General features: G+C 36.9%; 3 protein-coding genes across 5 annotated transcripts; 1 reads left to right on the top strand and 2 right to left on the bottom strand.

Moving 5' to 3' along the window:
• Positions 1 to 1,266: 1,266 nt before the first annotated feature.
• LOC132704960 (tubulin-specific chaperone cofactor E-like protein) lies at positions 1,267 to 15,641 on the top strand. 3 transcript variants are annotated; one of them, XM_060675319.1, is made up of 7 exons: positions 1,267 to 1,404; positions 10,873 to 11,138; positions 11,199 to 11,849; positions 13,402 to 13,586; positions 13,909 to 14,140; positions 14,201 to 14,307; positions 14,952 to 15,641. In XM_060675319.1, the coding sequence occupies exons 2-7, from the start codon at positions 10,884 to 10,886 to the stop codon at positions 14,989 to 14,991; spliced, it is 1,470 nt and encodes a 489-aa protein (XP_060531302.1). In that variant the 5' UTR covers positions 1,267 to 1,404; positions 10,873 to 10,883; the 3' UTR covers positions 14,992 to 15,641. The 3 variants fall into 3 exon arrangements, with proteins under 3 accessions (XP_060531302.1, XP_060531301.1, XP_060531303.1); XM_060675318.1 differs by lacking the exon at positions 1,267 to 1,404 and adding an exon at positions 3,655 to 3,865; XM_060675320.1 differs by lacking the exon at positions 1,267 to 1,404 and adding an exon at positions 8,736 to 8,882.
• A 4,535-nt stretch (positions 15,642 to 20,176) lies between these two features.
• LOC132704486 (uncharacterized) lies at positions 20,177 to 20,944 on the bottom strand. Its single transcript, XM_060674499.1, has one exon. It carries the CDS (start codon positions 20,942 to 20,944, stop codon positions 20,177 to 20,179), a length of 768 nt encoding a protein of 255 aa, XP_060530482.1.
• Positions 20,941 to 21,513, bottom strand: LOC132704485 (uncharacterized). Its single transcript, XM_060674498.1, has one exon. It carries the CDS (start codon positions 21,511 to 21,513, stop codon positions 20,941 to 20,943), a length of 573 nt encoding a protein of 190 aa, XP_060530481.1.
• Between the last annotated feature and the right edge of the window lie 2,203 nt (positions 21,514 to 23,716).

The raw sequence follows: 23,716 nt of genomic DNA, 5'->3' as shown, positions 1-23,716 counted from the left end.
GCTGCATAGCTGAACGATACCATCTGGCGAAAACAAACACATTTGAACTGAAGCAATAGCCCGGATATATAAATTGATATTAGACCTGAACTCATTTATGCAAACAAAAAGAATATTAGAGACCACAGAAATGAAAATAGTTTAAAAAAATAGCGGGAAAAACACTCAAGGATAGGGAAACAAGTGAAGATATTAAGCGAGTGCGCGGGGTAGATAACACCAATGATGGGTGTTGGGATCGAATAGATAAAATGGAATCAACACATTGATGATATGGCGGAAGAAAGAATAGTGAAAATATCGAGGGATAAATAACTAACAAGACGAAGTAGCCTTGGAAGACGTAGGAAAAGGTGGGGCGACAACCTTCCAAATGACTAAATATGACAAAGATGTAAAGAAAAACAGGGAATCATCCCAGATGCAATAGAAAGAAGAAGAAGAAGAAATCAATATCATCCTTAAAATCAGTGCTTAAGCCAATGGGAAAATGCTCAATTTTATTCTAGAAAATCCTATAAACGTAATATCATTTCAAGAAGTCTTAACTTCCAGACTAGTCGATAAAATCACTTTTAACCATTTTTATGAAAAGGTTAAATCACAAATTTAAAAAACCTCTGTACAAAGCAGGACGACAGGTTGAGATGGCGAACAATAGTTTACCGTACAGAAATGTTTAGACTGCACCTTTTATTTAGACTTCAGTATGTAACCCGCCTATTTCCGGGGCCACCGATACTCCGGACAAAAATTATTAAAACAGCTATAGCGACTTAGACGAGGAATGAGTCGTTTGTTCTCCACTCAAGGCTGACCGGTCTAGTGGCTCGCTAAAACTCGTATGACCGCCTATTAAAATATCCGTATTCCATAAATGGATCAAAATAATACCGAGAATCAAGGTTGTCTAAATATTAAGCCGAGACTTTTTGATGTATTTCATTAAAACACATGAATTTTATTATCGGCGGAATTGCAAACAACCCACTGCAAAACTCTAACTGAAATGTTATAATTATTATTATAGAACATATATAACTCACATCCTACGGCAACAGAAATAGAAGCAGGAGAACTTGGCACGGAGGCCGAATTTAACCAAACGGCCCTCTGAATTCCCTGACCTAAAACCACTTGCTCATTGACCTATTTTGCTAAAAATGACCGACCGTTTTCCAAAATAATAACGTAATTCAGTGTAGCATAATGTTTTACGGTCCGTGATTCAGAAACTGAAAGCAGTACCTAATGGTTTCGCTCGTGTTTTATTTTGCTAATTCGGTTTTGCAATCGACGACGATATCCCCTACTATGTCGAAGCATCCAAAAAGTTCCAAAGCGATTTGACAAATCTTATATTTATTAGGCAGGACAAAAATTCGCACAGGAATCCCAAAACCGGTGAGCAAATCTTTCTGGTGGTGATGCGTATATTTAAAACAGCTTGGTCGCAGGTTCTTTCTAAACTGTTAGAAAATACTCGATTAATAATAACCAATTTTCTAAATAAATTTAGGGTTTTATTTATCAAATTGCTCGGTATGGCTTTAAAAGTGTAAGAGTACTCTTTAACGCTACCAAACGCAGCCTCTGCGTTGTAATTGTAAATTTCCTAGATTAAACCGCTGTCTTTTGCTCGCTAGATGCTTGGAATGAGTTAAAACATCTAGCCGAACAAGATTGAGAAATATTATTTACCTTTTGCAATTTATTAGATTCGTTTGAAAAGCTTCAGTTTTTTTAAAATAAATAATAATGAAGAAATCCGGAAAGGAACCATCAAGTAAATATCTGGGAATAACTATACAGGTATAAATAAAAAAAACTCAAGCAATACTTCGAACAAGATCAGCATAGACTACTGTACCTCTTCCTACTTTAATGACATCTTTTGTATGGGACTAGGATGGAGTGGAGTAGCTGAATGTCATTTGAAAGCTCTAAGCAATACTCAAAAATGGTTTGTTAAACTTACCTATAACCAAGAGGACAAGACTTACCAAAATTTATTTCAAAGATTTCATCGCACTCATTGCACAAAGAAGATTTATTAATTTCTTAGAAACACTGCCTGCAACTAAATGCTTACAAGTCCGTTTTTACATTGTTTGAATATAAGAAAAACAGAAGTTTCTACATACATTTAAAGAATCACTTTTAATTCAGTATAATGACACCTTAAAAAATTGAAGTCTACTGTTGGACAGTGAATTGCGGTTTTCAAATCACATATCTAAATGCTTTCAAAAAGGTTACTGCTTCAATTTAACGATTATTTACCAAAACAAGGATTATTTAAATAGGAAAACAATAGCATTGTTGTGAGAGTCATTGAGGGTAAGTGTTATCACAACTTAGTTTCTGTGATGTTATCTTTCGTCCATGTTTGAATCACATTGATATATTCGGTGTAACAAAATTTGAGGGTATAAGTCACACTCTCCATATGGTAGGATGGCGAAACATACAAAATCGAAGATATACGCACTTCGTTTGCTTATTTTCTAAGATTTTGGTGAATAAATCTCCTCCTTACTTATACGAAAAAATATTTAAAAGTGACGTGCACACTATCAATATAAGGTATAACGGAACTATCACACAACCAATTCACGCGACTGGGCTTTACAAACGGTGATTTTTTATGTAATAACCAAATTTCTTAATGAATTATATTAAATATAATTAATTATAATAAATATAATTATAATAAATATAATTATATTATAATATTATAAATTATAACTAAACTTCTTTTATATATTTTTGAAAATCAGTATTCACTAGTTAATTGTGGATAAAAATAAGTATAAGTTCAAATAAACCATATTGTCTAACGGTTATTGTTCCTCCCTGTAAGATTAAAGATTACATTGTGTATTCCTTAGGCCATAAGTTTTCAGGTTAGATGCAATGAAATCAATCGATAAAAGCGGCTTAAGTACGCTGTAAGTCAGTCTATAGTCCCTTTGCATATCTAATTATTTATTACTCCACACCCTTCTGAAATAGACTTTAATTAATTTTTAAAACTATTATTATTATTGTGTTTAGTTGGGTGGCTCTGTAGTCCCTTTGCATACCTAATAAGATTTTATTATTCCACACCTTTCTCACATAATTGTGTTGTGTTTGGATTGGATAGAACGGGCAAGCATTTCCTTTAATGCCGAACATGAATCCATAAAGGCACTGAATCTCCAATGATACCAAACGAACTATTTTTTTTAAGTGATATCAGCACAACAAATCATTCGACGAATTCAACATGAAACTCATACGAAAACAATCGCCAAGAGTGCATCAAGATTGTCGCATTGCATCATGTTGATTTTATCAATGACGTATTGATCATCAAATGTGGATCTTTTAATTACCAAATTTATTATGAAATATGGTACTGAAAATGTCCGAACTGTCAATGTTGTAGTGTTTTTGGGTATCAAGTTTGGATTAATTTATTATCTAGAAACTTGGGAAAATATTACGTCTCCATAATATAGCGCGGAAAATATAACTGCGCAAAAGGCAAGTTCGCGAAAATCAAGTTTAATCCGGATCAGCTGATTCTGACAGCTGATCGTGAAAACAAAACACTGGCGCAGATAGCGCGCTGGCGAAATGGATCCCGAATCAAGCCAGTCGAAGTTCGACCAGCGAGCGCGTGTTATACGTTGGCCGTAGATAGAGCTTTGATGGCGGACGCCATTCGTCGATAGCTCCTTTTAGATTGCCTAAACAGGCGTGAGGTATTGGATCGGTGCTATTTTCGGGTTAACGCGATTTTTCGGATGGCCACCATCGCCTAAGGAAATTTTATGTTATTTTCTTGTTTATTGGTGTTCGATCCTTTGTTGTCCAGGTAAGCTGCGTTCGGCGGTTTTCGCGGTAGATCGGTTTATTATGTAAACAACGGAGAGCCTTGGGCTCCGTGCGGTGTTGTCAAGTTAGGAATAAAATCCTATTTTGGATGCCAAAGTTTAATAATGGTTCACTATTTTGTGATGTCAGTTTATGGATAAGGTGTATTACGTTATTGGCTTAACCTAATAGTTGACGTTTTCAATGTAATTTAAGTGAAAACTCTACGGTAACTTTTAATTTGAACTGAAAGAAATTTTCAATTGTCTCTTCCGTTATACAAATTTATCAATCACAGGCAATTACAAAATTAAACTTAAATATCAAAATGTTAAAAAATTCAATTTATCTTGGTACCAGAAGGCGGTTGATATTCCTAGCTCACTTGCGCAAGCCGAATTACACGGAAGCTGTTAAAAGATTGAAGCTTAAGTTGAAAGTTGGACGTGTTCTCTTATTTGTTCAATTACGTTAAATGCTTAAATGGTGTTCATAAGCCTGCAACGATATTTGCATAGATTTAACTTCCTTAAAGCTTCCTTAAATTTTAAATTACACTAAAGCCTAATTAAACCAAACTTAAATTTAATATGTCTTGTCACATAGCTTCTTCATTGAACGGCAAACGATACTATGAATCGCAAAAGGTGTGAATGTGTGCACCAAATTTATTGAACAAATCTGACTTTCTTTATAAAATGACCTGCTTAAAATAAATTCCAGTTGCTCTGGTGTATAATTTGTATAGTGAAATAGAGACTGGAAAATTACCAAATAAATGAGTTGGGATTTTTTAAAAGTTAGTTTTGGTCAGAAATAAACTGTTTTTTGTTATTATGCTCAAAAAAGGTATGTGTATGAGTATTTCGAGGCACTTTTCATTACAAATTCAACGATTTTAAGATATTTAACAAATTATACCTTACTGACCTATGTCAAAGGTATTAGAAACCTAAAGGCCTACATAAATTGTAACCCAGAATAAGTTTTAAAGCATTATTAACTAAAAATGATCAAGAAATGGAGGAACGCTACCAAAAATAGGCCACGGTAGGAAGTCAGGCAACGTCGCAAACTTCTTGTGGTCGTTTTGCGCAATAGGCGCGCGATCGCCGAGCTCGCGCGAACGCGAAAAATCATAATTGTTTAAATAGATGTGAACTATCATTTCATATAATTTTTTGCTTCGTATTTTACTTTCATTTCCCTGATTTCGTTGCACATGCGTTTGAGATGACGCAACACCGCGGGCCTAATTATTATTACACGGATCGATGCGTTTTCTGTGGTTTTAATAGTTACGACCGCTTATCCCTCCGAGCGGATATCGCCGCTACATTGAGGTTGTACACGTTTAGACCGATTCGCTAAACGTCGTAGGTATACCTACCTACAATGGGCAACATGTAACGGTCGAACCAAGAAGATAATGGCAAGTTTCGAAAGCTGTCGTTTTTAACACAGATCTAAAATGTCCCGCATCAAACGAAATTGCGCTTTAAAAAACGACTGGAAAAGTATTGTAATTAAAATTTGCTGCGACGTTATACAAGTGCGACTGCATAGGACGCATGTTTTATCGTCTTATCTGAAAAAATATTCGATGTACGAGAGAAGTTCAAAACAAATTATTATCGCTGTTAAACAAATTTTTTTATTACATAATGTGGCCGTACTCGTGTGTTTGAGGCGAAATAAAAAGAATGCAACACCACGTATATATTCTAGATGTCGAAACGTAATAGAAAATACGCTAATCGTATATTATTTTATGTAATACCTATATAATATCTACACTGTGTCCCATTTTAGTCCCGGTGTCCGTTGTTAGTGAAGACAGAGCCTTGCGTTTTCGCAAGGCTCGGATACCCTATAAAAATGTCGGAAAGGTGAAAAGCGAATGCGATATGGATTTTTACATCGAATTCAGTGACGTACTCAGCTGTTTCCTAAATGGTTTTGTCTTTTTGAAAAAAAATTTTTTTTTTATATATCTTATATCTTTATATCTTATCTATATATTTTTATATCTTATATCTTTATATCTTATAGTATAGGCCAATTTAATTATAATAAGCTTCTCAAAGATGTTTAACAATTTATTTGTATAAATTACTTCTCAAAATTGTATTTTTTAAATTTTCATGAAGTATTTGCGGTACCTTATTTCACATAGCTTTATGACCGATAATTAGTAAAAAAGGCAAACCAAAACCAGAAAATTTGCGAATGCAACCTCTTTTTATTCTGAAAGCTTTGGAGAGGATTGAAACTGTATGTTGGTTGTGCGTTAGAAAGAATGGTCGACATTTTTGTTAGCTTTATAAATTAAAATACTGGTGTTGAGATTTGCAAAAAGTGCTAACAAGTAATAATTTTTATGTTCCTTATCATTTTAAATAATTGTTTTAATATCTAGATATCTGTCAAGCATAAATAAGGTAACTATTTTAGATATTTAATAAATCGTTTTCCCAAGGCCTACCCCAAATACCTTCATGATTTTTTTTAAATCATTTTTTGACTATAGTCAAACAACCCACTGTCAGACTGATACCCGTCAAACAATCCGATGTTGCCAAATGATCTAAAAATATGTTCGTCTAATATCATGTTAGTTTCGATAAATAAGTTGGAATATCTGCTACACGTTTATAACTGTTTCGTTGTACAATTTGATTATAGTAAGTACAAGAAAAAAAAAGCTGTCTGAGCTCCGCCCATAATGTTCCATCTGTCGCTTTCTCTTTGATGCTACTCTTTCTGAGCAGACGGTGGCAGAACACATGTACGGGGCACGTTTGGATTGGCACCCAGCGTACTAAGCGTTGCTGAGTTTTCTATTGGGATCTTAAAATTATGTGAAGTCAAAATTCGCAACATTCTAGCGGCTTTCTTACCACTCTTACTCTTACCTTATTCACTGACAGTAGTAGACAGACAGACAGACAGAAGTAGTCAAAATATTCATCCGTCTGTGTTCACCTTTGCAGAACACTTGGCAACCTTGACTCAACGCGCAGTAAAACGTCCTCAAAGTTCCAACAATAACATAAAATTATAAAAACTGCGCAATGTCGGTATTTAACTTTAGTTAGTTTTGGACACAGGCGATAGTACGCTACGTATTATGCGAGATTGACGATTCGATCACTATTAGATCTGAAAAACATTGACCTTTCAATCTTTGGAAAAATAGACCCCGATTGTCCCTTAGCTTAGAAAACAGACAACGGAAAAAGAAGTGAGAATGGGGTTGCGAGAGACATGGGGTGTCGAGTTTTAAAGACGAAAGTTAGAGACGTTTTCTTTTGCAAATATTTAACATTTGACGAAACATGTCTCAAAGGAAATTTTAAAATGTTGTTAGGTATTAAGAAAAATTCTACACTTTGAAATGGAATTTTGATATTATAAATTGACATATTATCCATCACTCACCTTGAAAGCGCTCAAGGTTCGAACTAATATCTTTACAGCTTTTGAAATTATTCCAATTTTTCGAAAGTCAAGTTTTACGATTAATATTTTCAACGAATAAGAATATTTACCCATGTGGTATAGGTAGAAAAGATGGCAGGGCGATAAGGCAAAATACGCAGAAGATGAGCGTTATTACGTCACGGCATATTTTCTAAAAGGCACTACGCTGAAAATTCGCGAAGGCCGCGGCGTACTAAAATTAAAACGCGAAATAAACGAGACGTACGCGTATTACGTATTGGCCTTGTCCATCTATCGTTTAAATAAAAGCCGAATATTTATTAATCTCGTTTGATATTATGGAGGTAGTATCCGCAAATAATGATACTATAGTTATTTGGTCGTTACTTAACCCGCGTAACGCGATTTGATTTTTAATTAATTGGATAACCAATGAAATTACATGAACGAAACAGCAAACTGCAATACGCTGGCTATAGTTAGTTACTTGTATTATGTCCTTCGTTTTTTATGTAATTTAATTGAGGTTGAATAGAAAACGTTGACCATTACTTTGTCCCTTGTCAACAATAGATACCAAACAAATGTTTTTTTTTTTTATTTCGTATGAGTAGTAATTGAGTATTGTCGTTTTCACATACAATGTTCAATACTTACTTACAGGCACAAAGTTCAGCGTTATGGGAACATGAATAATTGCCAACTCTTTGATGATAAATTATGATTCCAGAACTTTCAAGTAACAACAAACAAAGATAACCTAAAAAGAGTCGGTTGGCTGGTCTTCCTTCTCAAATATTTATTAAACATATCAAAATTAGTCTATGCAACATCGATCGACAACAACATTTCTGTTAAACTTGATATGCGGACAAGAACGGTTTGAAAATTGTAAGGAGCTAGTGGTTTACATTTCTCTCTTTTTTTCAATTTTAAGATGTCCTCTGACGCTTTCAGAATAAACATATAGGGGATCGAGTCACAAAGTTATTGAAATGAAACAACTAACCAAAATTGAGCATTTTCGAAAATAAACTTTAAAGTAATGAAGGTCACGAAAAATATACAACTCTAACTCCTGAGCGAGGTGTGGTGCGCAATAATAAGTTGAGCGGTACGCAGAGCGCTAAAAGAAAATTATTCGAAAATCTGGGACGGAAAAGCGCAACGGACCCGTAGTTTCATATTTTTGTTATCAGCTCCAGCAACGACTTGGCAACATACTCAGACAATGCAATAAATCTAATAAGTATACACAAACAAATCATTTGTGAATTTTTAGTAGATAAACTCACGTCAAAATCAAATCCGAGATAAAAATGTTTGCATTGCAATTTATTTTATTTTTGAGCTCCTATAGTTAAACTCGGCATTTATAAACTAACAATTAGTTTCTTTGAGAATTTATGAGGACCCTTGGGTTGGAAATAATTCACTTGAAACAAGGCCGTTAATTTTTTGAATGTGTTGCGTGCATTGTCGGTACAATTCCTAATTAATTCAATAATTATTAATACCTTTGTGGTGTTATTTATTAACATCAGGTATTAATTGGGAAGAGCTTATATCAGGGGGTAAGTTCATAGCTATTTTCAATACGCCAAAGAGCAGTTAATGCTCCAAATTACCGAAATTGACGCATAATCCCCCTTTGCTTCTCAATGAGACTAATAATATTAAAAATGAGAAATAATTTTTGAAATATTCTGCTTAGTTAGCACAAAAAAAAATAGGTATTTAAAAACCACACATAACAAGAAGTCGCGCTTCTTAATCATAGAAACATAAAAAACGCATTTTTAAGACAACTAAGATTGAAATCTTATCAGACGAACAGATTTTTTTAAAATATATTTGTTAATAAATCGCCTTAATATACTATTTAAATCTGTCAATAATAAAAATTATAACAAACTATATCACTTTTATACAGTCAATTATGTAAGCTTGGGTTAGTTTTGTTAGCAAAATAATTAATTTCTCGAAATCCGCTATAGATAAATATAGGGAAATATAATACATTCCATTTGTTTTATTTTATCCATCCAGCGTGAATTACCCTGTAGACTGGCTGGTAAGGTGCTAATTTTTGAGTTTTTTGAAGATTTTTTTAATTCAAGCAATAATTCTACGAATGAAAGATGGTTGTTTTGTAATTATTAAATTGAATGAAAATTGATAGCATTAACGAATCCAAAACTTGCGTTTAAAAAAATGTTAAGGATTCGTCAAATAGGACGGGGAAATCAAATAAGTTAATGTGCGCAAGACTTAACGTAGCTGAAAATTTATTTCATATAAAATAAAAGTTAGAGTTGTAACCATTTACACACTACTATTAACTATTATTTATTGCAATTGGTTATTTTTATTTGTTTCCCCGTTTCTACGGTTTCATTTTTCAACTGACTGGCCAGGGATAGGTGCTTCTCTATTATATCGCAGTCGTCTTCTCGATAAGCGGCATCTGTAATCACGGTGTAGTCCGTCTCAAACTAATGACAAGCGTTTTCCAAATGCGATATCAGCCGACATGTCATTCTCATCTACCTGGCTCGCCTCTTACCTATGAATAATCTATTGGTATTGGGTTTACCCAGTAACAATAGGTATGAAGGTCGTTATTACTTTTTGGGGGTTGATTATAAAAAAAAACAAAGACGATATACTGAGTTTTCTGAAAGCCAGGGTCAGCTCTATTCAGATCGCTAGTCACCATATTGTTAAATATCGACATATGCTGATGTCGTCAGATTTATGTTTGCGTCTTTAAATTAAAAACATGGATAAACCAATTTACAGAACTCTGCTATATAATTTTAACGGGTGTTTTAACCACCGCTCCGAATCGACCACTTCCTAATTTAGTTAATTCTTTCTAAAAACCCCTAAAAACCTAAACCTAGCAATTCTTGTTAAGCATTCACCATACATAATTTCAACAAAATTCGTTTGTAATAAGCTATTATCTTGATTCGGGTTTAAAGGCCGTCGTCGATTGGAATTACTTCCTAACGGTTCGCAAGCACGAGTGGCGAGCTTCTTCAGAGGTCCTTCCATCTCCGATGTTGGACGTAGACTGACGATTTCTCCTGCGCAGGTTGTATTTATGGCGATTGGTGGTGGGCGGGGCTTGTTCCGCTTCGGTTGGTCTCAGGATATCGATCGGTACTGCTCGGGCGTTCCTAAGGATCGGGTTCCAGATTTGGTTGAGTCTAAGGGCTTCCTCCTTTCGGTTGAAATTGTGCGGGTGTTTTTGTATCTCAATGGCTTCCCTGACTAGTCTGTTGTGATAGTCGTTGACCGATGCTAGTAACTTACAGCTCTCAAAGTGTATCCTGTGTTCCCCGCTGCCCAGTGCGAATATTACGAATGACAGAATTATAACTGTTTAGTCTAGACCGATAAATAATTCGAGTCAAAAATAAACAATCTATAACATCCAAAACAAAATATGTGAGAGTATCGACCATTTAAAACTAAGGGCGGCGACATATTTGTAATGAAACAAATAATTTTCTATATTCTCTTTATTGTAAGGTATAATATTCTGTTTTGTTTTAGCCTTGTTCATAATGCCTTCCCTATTAGAAGCTTTGGAACAAAAATACGGCGAGGGTTCCACTGATTCGGAAGGTTCCGATGAGGAAGCTGGTATTTCGGTTGCTATATTTGTACCATGCAAATCACCTAGAGCCTTGGTGCCGGCGTTACTGGTATTGAATGATTGCGACATTGCCACAGCCGGCGAAAAAGAAGCGTTGGTTGCCAAATGTTCCAACGTCGAGGAATTGGACCTTGCCAAAAATAAACTGAACCATTGGGATGAAGTGAGTTGAACCTTTTCGTCTTTGCATATAATTTCAGCGCTTCACCATTGCCACTTCTAGGTTTTTGGAATTTTGCAACAAATGCCCCGCCTAAAATTCGTCAACTTAAGTTTCAACGTATTGTCAAAACCCCTCGAAGTCAACCTGGACAAAAGTACCAAATGGAAGGAGCTAAAGAGTTTAGTTTTGAACTCGACTTTCGTCAATTGGGATAGCGTTCAAGAAATCCTAGACCACCTTCCTTGCCTTGAAGAGTTGCACCTCAGCTTAAACGATTACAACAACGTAGATTTACACAAACCTAAAGACTGCGAGTGTTCACAAAATGATAACCAAAACTGCGACTGCCAAAATTACAAAGTGAAGCACAAACATTCGGTTTTACGCATTTTGCATTTTACCGGTAATCCCGTAGACGACTGGAAAGAAATAAGCAAATTAGGATACGCGTTTCCAAAACTCGAATCTTTGGTGTTGGCCGAATGTCCGATAAAGTCTATCGAGGTAGCGGAAACCCAAGAAGAGAACTCTGGAGGTAATAAAAATTACGACACAAAGGGGAGCGGTTCGGGGAAATGGGACGACATTGAGGCGCCTCACGACGCGTTTAAAACGCTCAAAGTGCTTAATCTTAACTCGACAATGTTGTCTTCGTGGGACGATATCGGCAAACTTTCAAAGTTTCCCAATTTGCACTGCGTGAGAATCCAGGTGAGAGTTGCATCTTTGCTTAGTACGCGTTAGTATCTTACTTCAAATAAAAGCTGTTTCCAAGGAAGTCGAATCAACGCATTGAAATTAACACTGCTGAAAATTAGCAGAAGATATGACGTCAAATATAAGGATTTGGTCCCTTTGAGGAAAGCAACCAACTCCTTTGAAGCGTTTCGTTCTACCCTCACTCCATAACTAATTATTTTTACATTTAAAAAGACGTTTTCTATGTAACTTTTAAAGGGGAAACCCAACCAGCTACCAATGGCCTCGATCTTAACTGAAATGGCCCCTGCGTAATAAAAAGCAACGCAAATTTTCACAATAGAAAAAGACGGCTAGTAATGAGTATCACTGTCTTTGTCTGATAATTCTCTGTAAAATCATTTACATATTATAATTTGATGGTCAAACAAAGTTTCTCTGTTAATATTTGTAACAAATAAAATTGATCTTCTTAAAATCTTCCGAAAAGAATCGTATACAAAATGATATTACTTAGGAATTAAAAATATTAACTCCTTTCCAAGGTTTTAAAAAAATGTATTGGTCAGAAAATACAACGACTAGTTTATCAAATTTTTATGACAAATAAATCAGGAACACCAAAATATGTATTATTTATATTACATAACTGGATGAGTTATTATTTGGAAGGTCGTTTTGTATGTAATTTTTGAGCAAGAAGTTGAAATTTTCCATCCAGAACTGCAATTTTTAAAAGCAGAGAATTAGAACAAACTTTTTTGGATATACAGGGAGTTTGGTTTGTTACCAATGTTTGATGTTACATTATATCTTTTAAATTTGATAGCAGTCACCATTTCAAGTATCTGAATCATATTACTTGCTAACAGTTATTTGAAAAAGTCTTTTCTATTTCTATTTCGAGTGAGACACTCAAAGTGATTTTGGATGTATACCCAAAACTGTTAATTTAAAATGTCCAGAATTTTACATTGATGAATTCCAAGATGTATTCATAATGAGGGATAATAATATGCAAAAGTTTGTTTCTTAAAAAAAAACAGGTCAGGATAGTCTTTCACGCATGCCCATAAACTTCACACACTCCCCAGCACTTCACAACATTTTTTTAAAACAACTCTCCCACCTATTTAACTGGACCTAATGCCGAGAAATTATCATTTCCCTTTATTTTTTCAATTTTTTTTTGTTACAAAAGGTGCTTGCGTTATCACCTCAGTGCTCTATATCCATATACCTAGTTATGTGCATAATTGTATTTATAGCTAACTGTAGTAAATACTGTACTGTGTGTCCTTTTTGATAAAATTCAGTTTCACACTTCCTTTCTTTTGCCCTTTCAGTAGCACTAAGATGTCTTACGCCTCTTCATGTCTTTTATATTCACTTTAAATTTGCACATATGGTCATCTACACATAAATATTCATTTAGTTATTTTAAAAATGTTTTTATGAAACGTTTTTTTTTCCGCTTTGAATTTTTATTGTATATAATCAATTAATCAAATTTAATGGATGCTATTGAAATATACGGTCAAAATTTACTGGCACATCCCCGCAGGGCTGTCCTTTATGGGAAAGCAACGAATACACAGAACACGAAAGACGGCAGCTTTTGATCGCGAGGCTTCCCAATGTTAAAACTCTCAACGGGGGCGGAGCCATTTCGGCAGACGAACGAGAGGATGCCGAAAGAGCTTTTATTCGGTATTACATGGATAAGCCAGAAAGTGATCGCCCAGATAGGTAATGAATCGGAACTCTTAAAAAAAATCGTTTTACCTAGGGGTCTGCTAAATTTACTAATATAATTCATACTGATTTTAAAAATGATACACTGTTCTTCATAATATTTGTAATACTAGTTTTACCCAATTACTGCAATGATTGATGATTTTCTTATGAGGATTCACCTTATCTTTGTAGTTCTAATTCTGCACTCAATCGCATATTTTGACGAAAATTAGAACACGTTGTACGTGAATAAATAAAATAAATAAAAATTTAATCTATTTCACTCACCAAATTTGTTCGTGAACCCATATCATGAATTAATTCATTCTTATAGGTACTTTGAACTAGTCCAAATTCATGGTAAACTAGACCCCCTAGTTAACGTCGATCTCAGACCAGAGAAGAGAGTAAAAGTTACTTTTACTTGTGGGACCAACAGTGAGGTTAGATCCGTCGACGTTTATCGAACGGTTAGCGACTTAAAATCAAAATTAGAAAGCTTTGCCGGATTCTCTGCTGCCAAAATGAGGTTATTTTATGTAGACCAAGAGTTCAGGGACATCCAGGTACTCAAATTTGAAACTTATTTCCGTTCATTTGTTGCCTAATTTTCTATTGTCCATCAGGGTCCAGAAGAAATGAAATATCCACACAAACAACTTTATAGTTACAATATTAGATCGGGGGATGAGATCATAATAGATTGCAAGAGAAGAACGCTTAGCGAAACAAAGTAATTATACCTTGTATTTGATTTACAGCTAAAAGCGTCTCCACCAGTATACTTTTTAGGTTATCATATTTTTAGTAATCCCTTTAGGGATGCCTTTCAGTGTTTACTAACTGTAGTGTTCCAATTTTTGTATGATTACTCAAAGAAATATTAACACCAATAAAAAAATACATAAATGTTGTTCTTAATAATTGAGAAAATATTTGTAAAATTTTGAAAATTGAATCTTTTTATCTTATTCTTTTATTATTCAATTGTGGGGCAAAAGACCCAGACCATATTAACATCAATCAATAACACAGAAAAGCCCTAGGAAGAAAATTAATGGAGCCACTGCATATGCTTAAACAACTTGTAAAATAAAAAAAACTATATCTAGTTTGTCCTTAGGACAGCTAACTAACCCTAAAATTGCTGGCGGAAACGACTACATTTTGAAACTGTTATTTTTGTAAAAGTATACAGTCTTATTATTTATTTTATTTATTTAGTTTTAATTCCAGTTTAACACAATTAACATAACAATAATAAGTACTATAGAATATTCAATTTTTCGGAATTAAAAAAATCATTGAAGGAGACTGTATACAAAATTTTGTTGCATTCACTTTTTGACAGAAAAATGAATTTGGAATTTTTTAAAGATTTTCAGAAAGCAAAGAGAAGGAGATTTACAATCTGTGAATATATATGGTAGCAGTTATTTTCGGAAAACCGGTAAAACTTTTAACTCTATTGAGATTAAATACATACAAGAAAATGGTACATTTTATGATTATATTCAGGTTAAAGGAAATTTGTTGGAAAGTGACAAACTGCAGGGAAGAATTTTTAAAATCAGCAAGAGTGCTAGTCAATTCTGCTAGATCCGCAATAAAGTATGTAAGTATAGAACTTCTGCTTATTCAGAACTTTTTGCCATATCCAACAAATTTCCTCGGGTATCGGGCAGAGTACACAGTAACATTAGAAAAGCAATAAAATGTTATATTTTAGATTTATTTATTAACCCTATTAGCAGCATTACTTTATTATTTTTGTAACGTTTGTGATATTTTTGCCAATAAGAGTTCTTACTCAAAGTTTATGGCATGATCATCTTATTTGTAATGACTGCTGTGCAGTATATATTGTTTTGTTTACATTATCGTATTTTCCGAAGGTATTTTCATACAGCCTATGAAAACTGTCTTTGTTGTGATAAATCTAAAATGTGTTTCAAGGGGAGGATATAATCCGTTTTTTTTTAGTGTAGTGATGGTCCGAAAGACTACCAACCCACTTTGTGATAAGTGATAACCTAACTATATTGATAAGAATTTTACTAATATAATTAGTACTTATATAGAATAAAAGTATATGTTTAGTATAATTGTTATAGTTTTATTTTTACAATAAACCTTTTAATTTTGAAAAATCTCAACTAAGAAAATTTCAAATCAGAATATAATTTCTGAAGTATTATGGACATCATACTTATTGAGTGTTTGACCTATTTAGAATATTTTTTTTAAGGAGATCCAATTTTATTTGTATGTTTATATTTCGGGTACAGCATGTCATATATAGTGGAATGTATAGTTAATTAAACCCAATGAATTGGATAGGGGATAATTAATTCTTGAATGCAATTTAAAAAAAGGATTATTAATTGCTCTACTAACAATATAAGATCAATTTTTGCCAACATTGCTTACGTCATAAATTCAAGCCCCGAAAAATAATTTATTTTAGTATTTAGTTTAAAAGATTTGGACACTCTGTTGAAAAAAAAACTCATAAATAAAAAAAATTGCAAAAGAAGGGGACTCCCCAGTGCAACTACCTGTTATTTCGGAAACGCAACTTCAGTTTTTTCAAAAAAAGATACCTTCAGAAGTTCTATACAAATTATTAAACAAGTCGGAGTTTTATTACTTAGTCTTTTCACAGACGTACCAAACAACATCTCTAGTTTAATGCTTGGTCGTGATTTTGTTTACCAATTCAGTTACGAAAACTGATAGCATGGCTTGAGATTTTGATCTAGACAAAATTTATTTTACTGCAGTCTATCTGGACATGCTCATAAGCTTATTGCACTGCTCTCAGATGGCGGTCTTTTGAGACTCGTCTCAGTTTTTACTTTACTCAATGATTCGCCCTTTACGACAAAGATGGAGCGTTCCAAGAAATATTAAAATTCAGTTTAAATTTACTGGCACCTTAACAGTAGTCTTAAATGTATTTTTGCGCATCAGGGTCTCGTTTTAACTAGGATTTAATTAAATTTTATATCTTTAAATAACGTAACCAAAGATCGTTTAATTTTATTCGTTAGGCACATTTAAACTAACCAAAAATCCTGTCTGTTCCCAGAGCTACGTAATTAAGTTAAGCATGAGCCAATGTGAACAAAATTTAAGGATATCGAAGGGAATTTTGAGAAAATACTGTCGTAAAAATGCAACATCCAAAGCTATTGACGATGTGTTAGCGGCCATGTTGGTTGTTGAATGCAATGCAAAGTTACCGGTTACAAACTAGATTTTAAATATCGCGAGTGCGTTTTTTTTTTCCTGGTGCTTCATAAGTGTCTATATTATCGAGAGTGCGTATGTATTTAGCGCTCTTATTTCATAGTTTGTTTTTATTATTGAATAAATAATGCTATAAGTGTAGACCGAGAAAATACCTACCTCTTTAAGCGATATTTGGAATGGATACATTATAAAAGTTTTACCGACGTGTTCTCGATTATATCATATAAAATGAAGTAAATACGCCTGTCAAAAATTTTCTAAAACATAGCATATTATCCAGTTCAGCATACCGAAAGTCTCACTTCAGCTTCGTCGATTCAAAATGCCAAAATAATCAGATTATAAGTGTGGTAGATTAACTTCACAACGAACCAATTTAAGTGAAACGCAGAAAACTCACTATCTGCTTAGTCGAGTTTGCCTAAAACCTAGTAACTGGCTTTACCAACTAAAATGTCAACTGAGTTATATATAGACATTTTATTTTCAGTTAATATTATAGGAAATAGACTAATGGTGGGAGATACAAAAAAATGGAAAGGTCCCCTTTTTTTTAGTAGCGCAATAAGATCTATGATAACTAGATTAGAAGATACAGGGCGGGTACTTCTAAACATTTGCCGGTTTTATTATTTCTATTACTAGTTACTTTATTGACATGAAAAAAAAAACTAAATAATATTTTACGACGAATCCGGTGGCGCACTTCAGAAAATGCCAATCTTAACAAAGTAACATTTTCTTAAACTGGATCCTGTATCTCAATGTGCACTTTTTCGTGCGGCTGGACCAATACATATTTGCTTTTGACATTTGACATTTTGCTTCGTCCTCAATAGCTTTAAAATTATAAAACAATTTTTTAGTAGGCAATTACATTTTGTTTCGTAAAACTTGTAAGGGTAAGTTGGGTAAGTAAAAACACACATTTTCGAAACACATTTTTTTCGTAAATTTCTACAAGAGCTTTAGTTTTCGGTATCCCTTTCATTCGGTGATTTCATTGTCTCTTTTTTCCTCGCTGGTGTTCTTAACATCAGACAGTAATTCGCAAGTACTGTAAAATAATAACTCTTCGTTATACAGAATTACCTATACTAAACATTTAACAAACTCATTATTATTATTATTGTGCGCGCGCGCGTCTCTCTGTGCGTGCGTGCGTGCGCGCGCGCGGGTGCGTGTGTGTGTGTGTGTGTGTGTCTCTCTGCGCGTGCGTGCGTGTGTTTCTCTCTGCGTGCGTGCGTGTCAGTGTGTGTCTCTCTGTGCGTGCGCGCACGCGTGCGTGCGCGGTGTGTGTGTGCGTAGGTTGCAACAGCCGACCAGTTTGCCTCCTGTTCGATCATAGACGTCACCAGACTTGAGGGGGAGAGCCTGGCGCCTATGATCTCTTCGGTGCTACTTCTATAGTCCTTCCACCGAGCACACTCAAAGAACGTATGTTCGGCGTCGTCAATTTTATCAGGACAGTACTTACACATAAGGGTGTTGTGTAAGCCCATCTTAAAAAATAAGCGTTGAACTGTCCATGTCCCGTCAGTAGCTGGGTCAGATAGAAGTCTGTGTCCCCGTGTTTCCGAGAAAGCCAAACATTGATGTTCGGAATCAGACGCTCCGTCCATCTGCCCGTCTCCCCCGTCGTCCATCGGTCCTGCCACTCTTGCTGGGTTTCCGCTTTTATCCTTGTTTTTGCCTCCTTGAAGTTGTCGCATTTCCTTTTAGCGTCATAGAGCTTGGCTCTCTCAAACGCTAATAGATCGATAAGCGTTGCTCCCGCAATGACCAGTGTTGCCGCTTCCGAGACGGTGCGGTATGCACAGGCAACCCTCTCCGTTGCACTGCTGCTATTTGGCGCCTGTATGTTTTCTGCTTTATGATGTCCGCCCATATCTCTGCTCCGTAGAGCAGTGCTGAGTGAACTACTTCGAGGAGGACTCGTCTTTTTTTGGTTTGAGGTCCCATCGTGTTGGCCATGATCTTTGATAAGCTGGATACCGTCTTGCTAGCTCTCTGGCATGCACTATCAAGGTGTTCACGGTAAGATAGTTTTTCGTCTATCATTACCCCTAGGTAGCGTAAAGCTCTCGTTGACGTCAAAGTTGTACCTCCCATGTTTACGGTGAATGGTTTAGGGAACCATTTTTGTCGAGTCAGTACAACCATCTCTGTTTTCTGCTTGGCAAGTGTCAGGTGATGTTTTTCAAGCCAGGCTTCGATGGTGTCAGTCAGCGGGATCCTCAGGAGCTCGTCATAGTCTGCGTTCCTTAGATCGGACCCCATGATTGAGCCCTGAGGCACGCCGGCCGTTATTTCATGCTCCTGCGGACCTTCCGTCGATTCTACAACTAGCGTCCTTTCGTCGAGGTAATCGTCAACCATTTCCAGATTGTCTGGCTCTATATCAAATTTATGTTCTAGGGCGTCCAGAATATCTCCCCAATTCGCGCTGTTAAAGGCGTTTTTAACGTCAAATGTTAGAAGTAAACATACTTTGTGAGTTTTGAGACTACCAGACCATGTTCTTCTTGCAGTCTCTATCACCATCTGAATCGCGTTGATCGTCGATCTACCTTTCCGAAACCTGTATTCGTTGGTAGCAAAACCTCCAGCACGGTCAATGTCGTTTCGAAGCCTGCCTTGAATGAGCTTTTCGAGCAGTTTCCCAGCGATGTCAAGCATGCAGAGTGCTCTAAACGAAGAAGGTGTTGAGGTTCCCTTTCCTTTGTCCAACAGGACCGTGGGAAACGTGCCAGTTGCAAGACATGCATTGTAGGTGCCCAGGAGTATGTCCGGGTATTCCAGTGCTACAGTCTTGATCACCAAGGCTGGAATGCCATCTGGGCCGGGTGCTTTTCCTATCTTGATGGTCTTTGCCGCGTCTTGCAGTTCCTTGGTAGTAAAGGGAGTCGTTTCGCCACTTTTAACATAGTGTTTCTTCGTCCGCGGCGCGTGTTTGGGAAACAGCTCCGCCACGATGCTATACATCACGGAGGGGGTTTTGGCGCTTCTGGTGCAGCTTTTCCAAGTCGTTTAGTGACAATTTGGTAGGCTTTACCCCAGATATCATTGTTGAGGTCATTACATAAGTCTTTCCATAGCGTCGCTTTCTGTGTTTTGATGGTTTTATTCAAAGGTTTTTTTTGCGTGCTTGGACTCGATCACATACAGTTCCTGATCGGGTGAACGTTTTGCAGCCCTCGTTGCGCGGCGACGTAGCACATGGCATGTTCTTCGTAATTCTGCTATCTCCAGTGACCACCAGTATGCCGGTCTGTGTGCACCCCGAACTTTCAGTGGTGGCATAGAAGCGTTACATGAGTCGAGAATAACGTTCATGGTTCTTGTCACTATTTCTTCCGTCTCCTTGCGGGTGCTTGGATTGGGGTTTCTCTGGAGAGTTGGTATGCTCCGTATGTTCGTAGAGCATCGAGGTCAAGCTTGCTAGCGTTCCACTTTCTTTTGTATAGGGTGCACTGCGGAGCCGAGCCAGGTACAAGTCCAACACTGAAGGTCACATACTGATGGTCACTACCGCTGTATTCTTCGGATACGGTCCAGCTCTCAATCGTGTTCGCAATCCCTGGGGTCGCTAACGTAATGTCAAGGATGGATTCTTGGTACCCTGATCTCCGGAATGTCGTGGTATTTTCAGTATTCAGTACAATGAGGTCGAGTCTTGCTGCGGCATCAGCGACTTCATTGCCTTTGGTATCAGAGAACGCTGCGCCCCATTCTGCCGATTTGGCGTTGAAATCACCAGCTACAATGACTCCGCCGTTGAACTTGACGATAGCGTCCTCTATGGTCGCCAGTTTCTGACGGAACACACTGATTCCCTCGTTAGGCGAGAGGTAGACGCTCATGAAGTAGGCTGTAGGGGTTTGAATCCAGACAAAGCCTGCTCCACTTCCGCTGTTGATTGCGGTAACGTTCTTTGTATTTGCGATCCATAGTGCTACTGTCCCAGTTTCATTTGCGAACAATAACCCGTAGTGGAAGTTTGAATGTTCTTCGGAATTGATGCAGATGTCGACTTTACCTTCTAAAATCCTTTGGCGAAGGAAGTGTTGTGCTAGTATGCACCTATTCAGATTACCTTGAAGGACTCTGATCATTTTTGTGCCCTTATCGCTTCAGCTAGGGCTGCGCGGAACGCTTTACAAGCTCCGGAGCCAGGAATACGCCACAGGCTGTCCTTAACGTCATTCGGACATAGAAAGCACTTCGGTTGCTCGATGCAGTCGGCTGCCTTGCGACTTTCTCCTGCGCATTTAAAGCAGCACTTGCTGCGGCCTGGCCCCTTGCAGGAGTGCATCGCGTGCCCATACCCGAGACATCTGGCACAGCGTACCACTTTCGCTACCGGCCGTACGCGGTAGCTAACCCACCCAACCTTTATGCGAGCCTTATTGAGGGCCTTGACCGCATTGGTCTCGTCAATCTCGCAAAAAGCCGCTCTTTGACCTCGTTGGGTAACTTTAGTTAGGTTGACTCGCTTGATTTCAAGGTTTGCCGTGAAGTCTCGCCCAAGTGCATCACGGACGTAAGATTCAGTGGAGACTCCGTCCAGGTCTAGAATCTCTATCGTAGCTGTAGGTATCAGCGTTCTGACGGTACCGATATTGTCGGCTGCTGTCTTAATAGCGGCCGTGAATGCGGTGCTGTCTTCAGTTTTGCGGGTCATTTCTAGCAGAACGCCCCCGCGCCTCGTTTGTTTTATGGACTTTATGTCCACTTCAGTTTCTGTCGGGTTGACCTTGGCTTTGATCTCCTTAAGAAGATCAGCGTACGTTCGACCCTCGGTTGGTTGCACAAGAATGGCCTTTGTTCTTGGTTTTCGACGATCCACCTTACGATGACTGATTGCCCGTGGAACGTCGTTGGCATGTGGTTTTTGCGGGTGTGTGTGTATGTGTGTGTATGTATGTATGTGTGTGTGTGTTTCCGAGCGTGTGTGTGTGTGTGTGTGTGTTTCCGTGCGTGTGTGTGTGTGTGTTTCCGTGCGTGTGTGTGTGTGTGTGTGTGTTTCCGTGCGTGTGTGTGTGAGTGTGTGTTTCCGTGCGTGTGTGTGTGTGTGTGTTTCCGTGCGCGTGTGTGTGTGTGTTTCCGTGTGTGTGTGTGTGTGTGTTTCCGTGCGTGTGTGTTTCCGTGCGTGCGTGTGTGTGTGTGTTTCCGTGCGTGTGTGCGTGTGTGTGTGTTTCCGTGCGTGTGTGTGTGTGTGTGTTTCCGTGCGTGTGTGTGTGTGTGTGTGTTTCCGTGCGTGTGTGTGTGTGTGTGTGTGTTTCCGTGCGCGTGTGTGTGTGTGTGTGTGTGTTTCCGTGCGTGTGTGTGTGTGTGTGTGTTTCCGTGCGTGTGTGTGTGTGTTTCCGTGCGTGTGTGTGTGTGTGTGTGTGTGTGTGTGTGTGTGTGTGTTTCCGTGCGTGTGTGTGTGTGTGTGTGTGTTTCCGTGCGTGTGTGTGTGTGTTTCCGTGCGTGTGTGTGTGTGTGTGTGTGTTTCCGTGCGTGTGTGTGTGTTTCCGTGCGTGTGTGTGTGTGTGTGTGTGTTTCCGTGCGTGTGTGTGTGTGTGTGTGTTTCCGTGCGTGTGTGTGTGTGTGTGTGTTTCCGTGCGTGTGTGTGTGTGTGTTTCCGTGCGTGTGTGTTTGCGTGCGCGCGCGTGTGTGTGTGTGTGTGTGTGTCTGTGCGCGTGCGTGTGTGTGTGTGTCTGTGCGCGTGCGTGGGTGTGGGTGTCTGTGCGCGCGTGTGTGTGTGTGTGTGTGTGCGCGCGTGTGTATGTGTGCGTTTGCGTGTGGGTGTGTGCGTTTGCGTGTGTGTGTGCGCGCGCGTGGGTGGGTGTGTGCGTGTGCGTGGGTGTGGGTGTGTGCGCGCGCGCGTGTGTGAGTACTGTTATCTACATAAAAACTGAAAAACTTATTAAACTGCTTAAGAGTTAAATGCGCTTGGCCAGTGATTTAAATGTATGGAGGTTAGATATAACTGTTTAAAAATTAAATCTTGCATTTTGATGGGAGCAGCTGTTTAGTTTCTAGTGACATAGTTGCATATATATATATATATATATATATATATATATATATATATATATATATATATATATATATATATATATATATATATATATATATATATATATATATATATATATATATATATATATATATATATATATATATATATATATATATATATATATATATATATATATATATATATATATATATATATATATATATATATATATATATATATATATATATATATATATATATATATATATATATATATATATATATAGGGTTTTTCACTTAAAACTCCGCACGCCAATAAGTCCAAAACGAAAAGAAATATTTAATTTATGTAAAAAGTAGTCAAAGTTTGGGGTCAAGTAGATATTTCCTAAAGTTTAAAAAATTCGACGCCTGCAAAGAGCTGGGCGTCGCGACGCGTCGAAAAATTATTCGATTGCAGAGACTTTGGAAATACGCGCATACAAAAGTACATATTATTTAAAAACTTTTTTGTTATTTACTCAAACTTATTTACTTTACCCGTTTCTAAGTTATACCGATTTAAAGTAAACATTTCTTGATTAATAAAAAATGTGATTAACGCTTATTTTTACAAGTATGCCATGAATGTTAGTTACTATGGCAACCATTGTTATCGCAGTTGTCTTAAATGCAATTACAAACAATAGATTTCAACTATTTTAGTATGATTTTATTTATTATTTTTTATCGATTTAGTTCTGATAACATGATAAATAAATGAAAAAACAGTAAAATACCTACAAGTTAATAACCAAAATTATTATTGCAATTAACTACATAATAAGACATTTCAAAAATTTTGTTCAAAATTATGTCCATCTGCTCGAACACAACTATCA

This window comes from Cylas formicarius, unplaced genomic scaffold (assembly GCF_029955315.1).
Source record: "Cylas formicarius isolate icCylForm1 unplaced genomic scaffold, icCylForm1.1 PGA_scaffold_7__23_contigs__length_41026272, whole genome shotgun sequence".
Taxonomy (NCBI): domain Eukaryota; kingdom Metazoa; phylum Arthropoda; class Insecta; order Coleoptera; family Brentidae; genus Cylas; species Cylas formicarius.
This window is presented reverse-complemented; position numbering and strand designations above follow the sequence as displayed.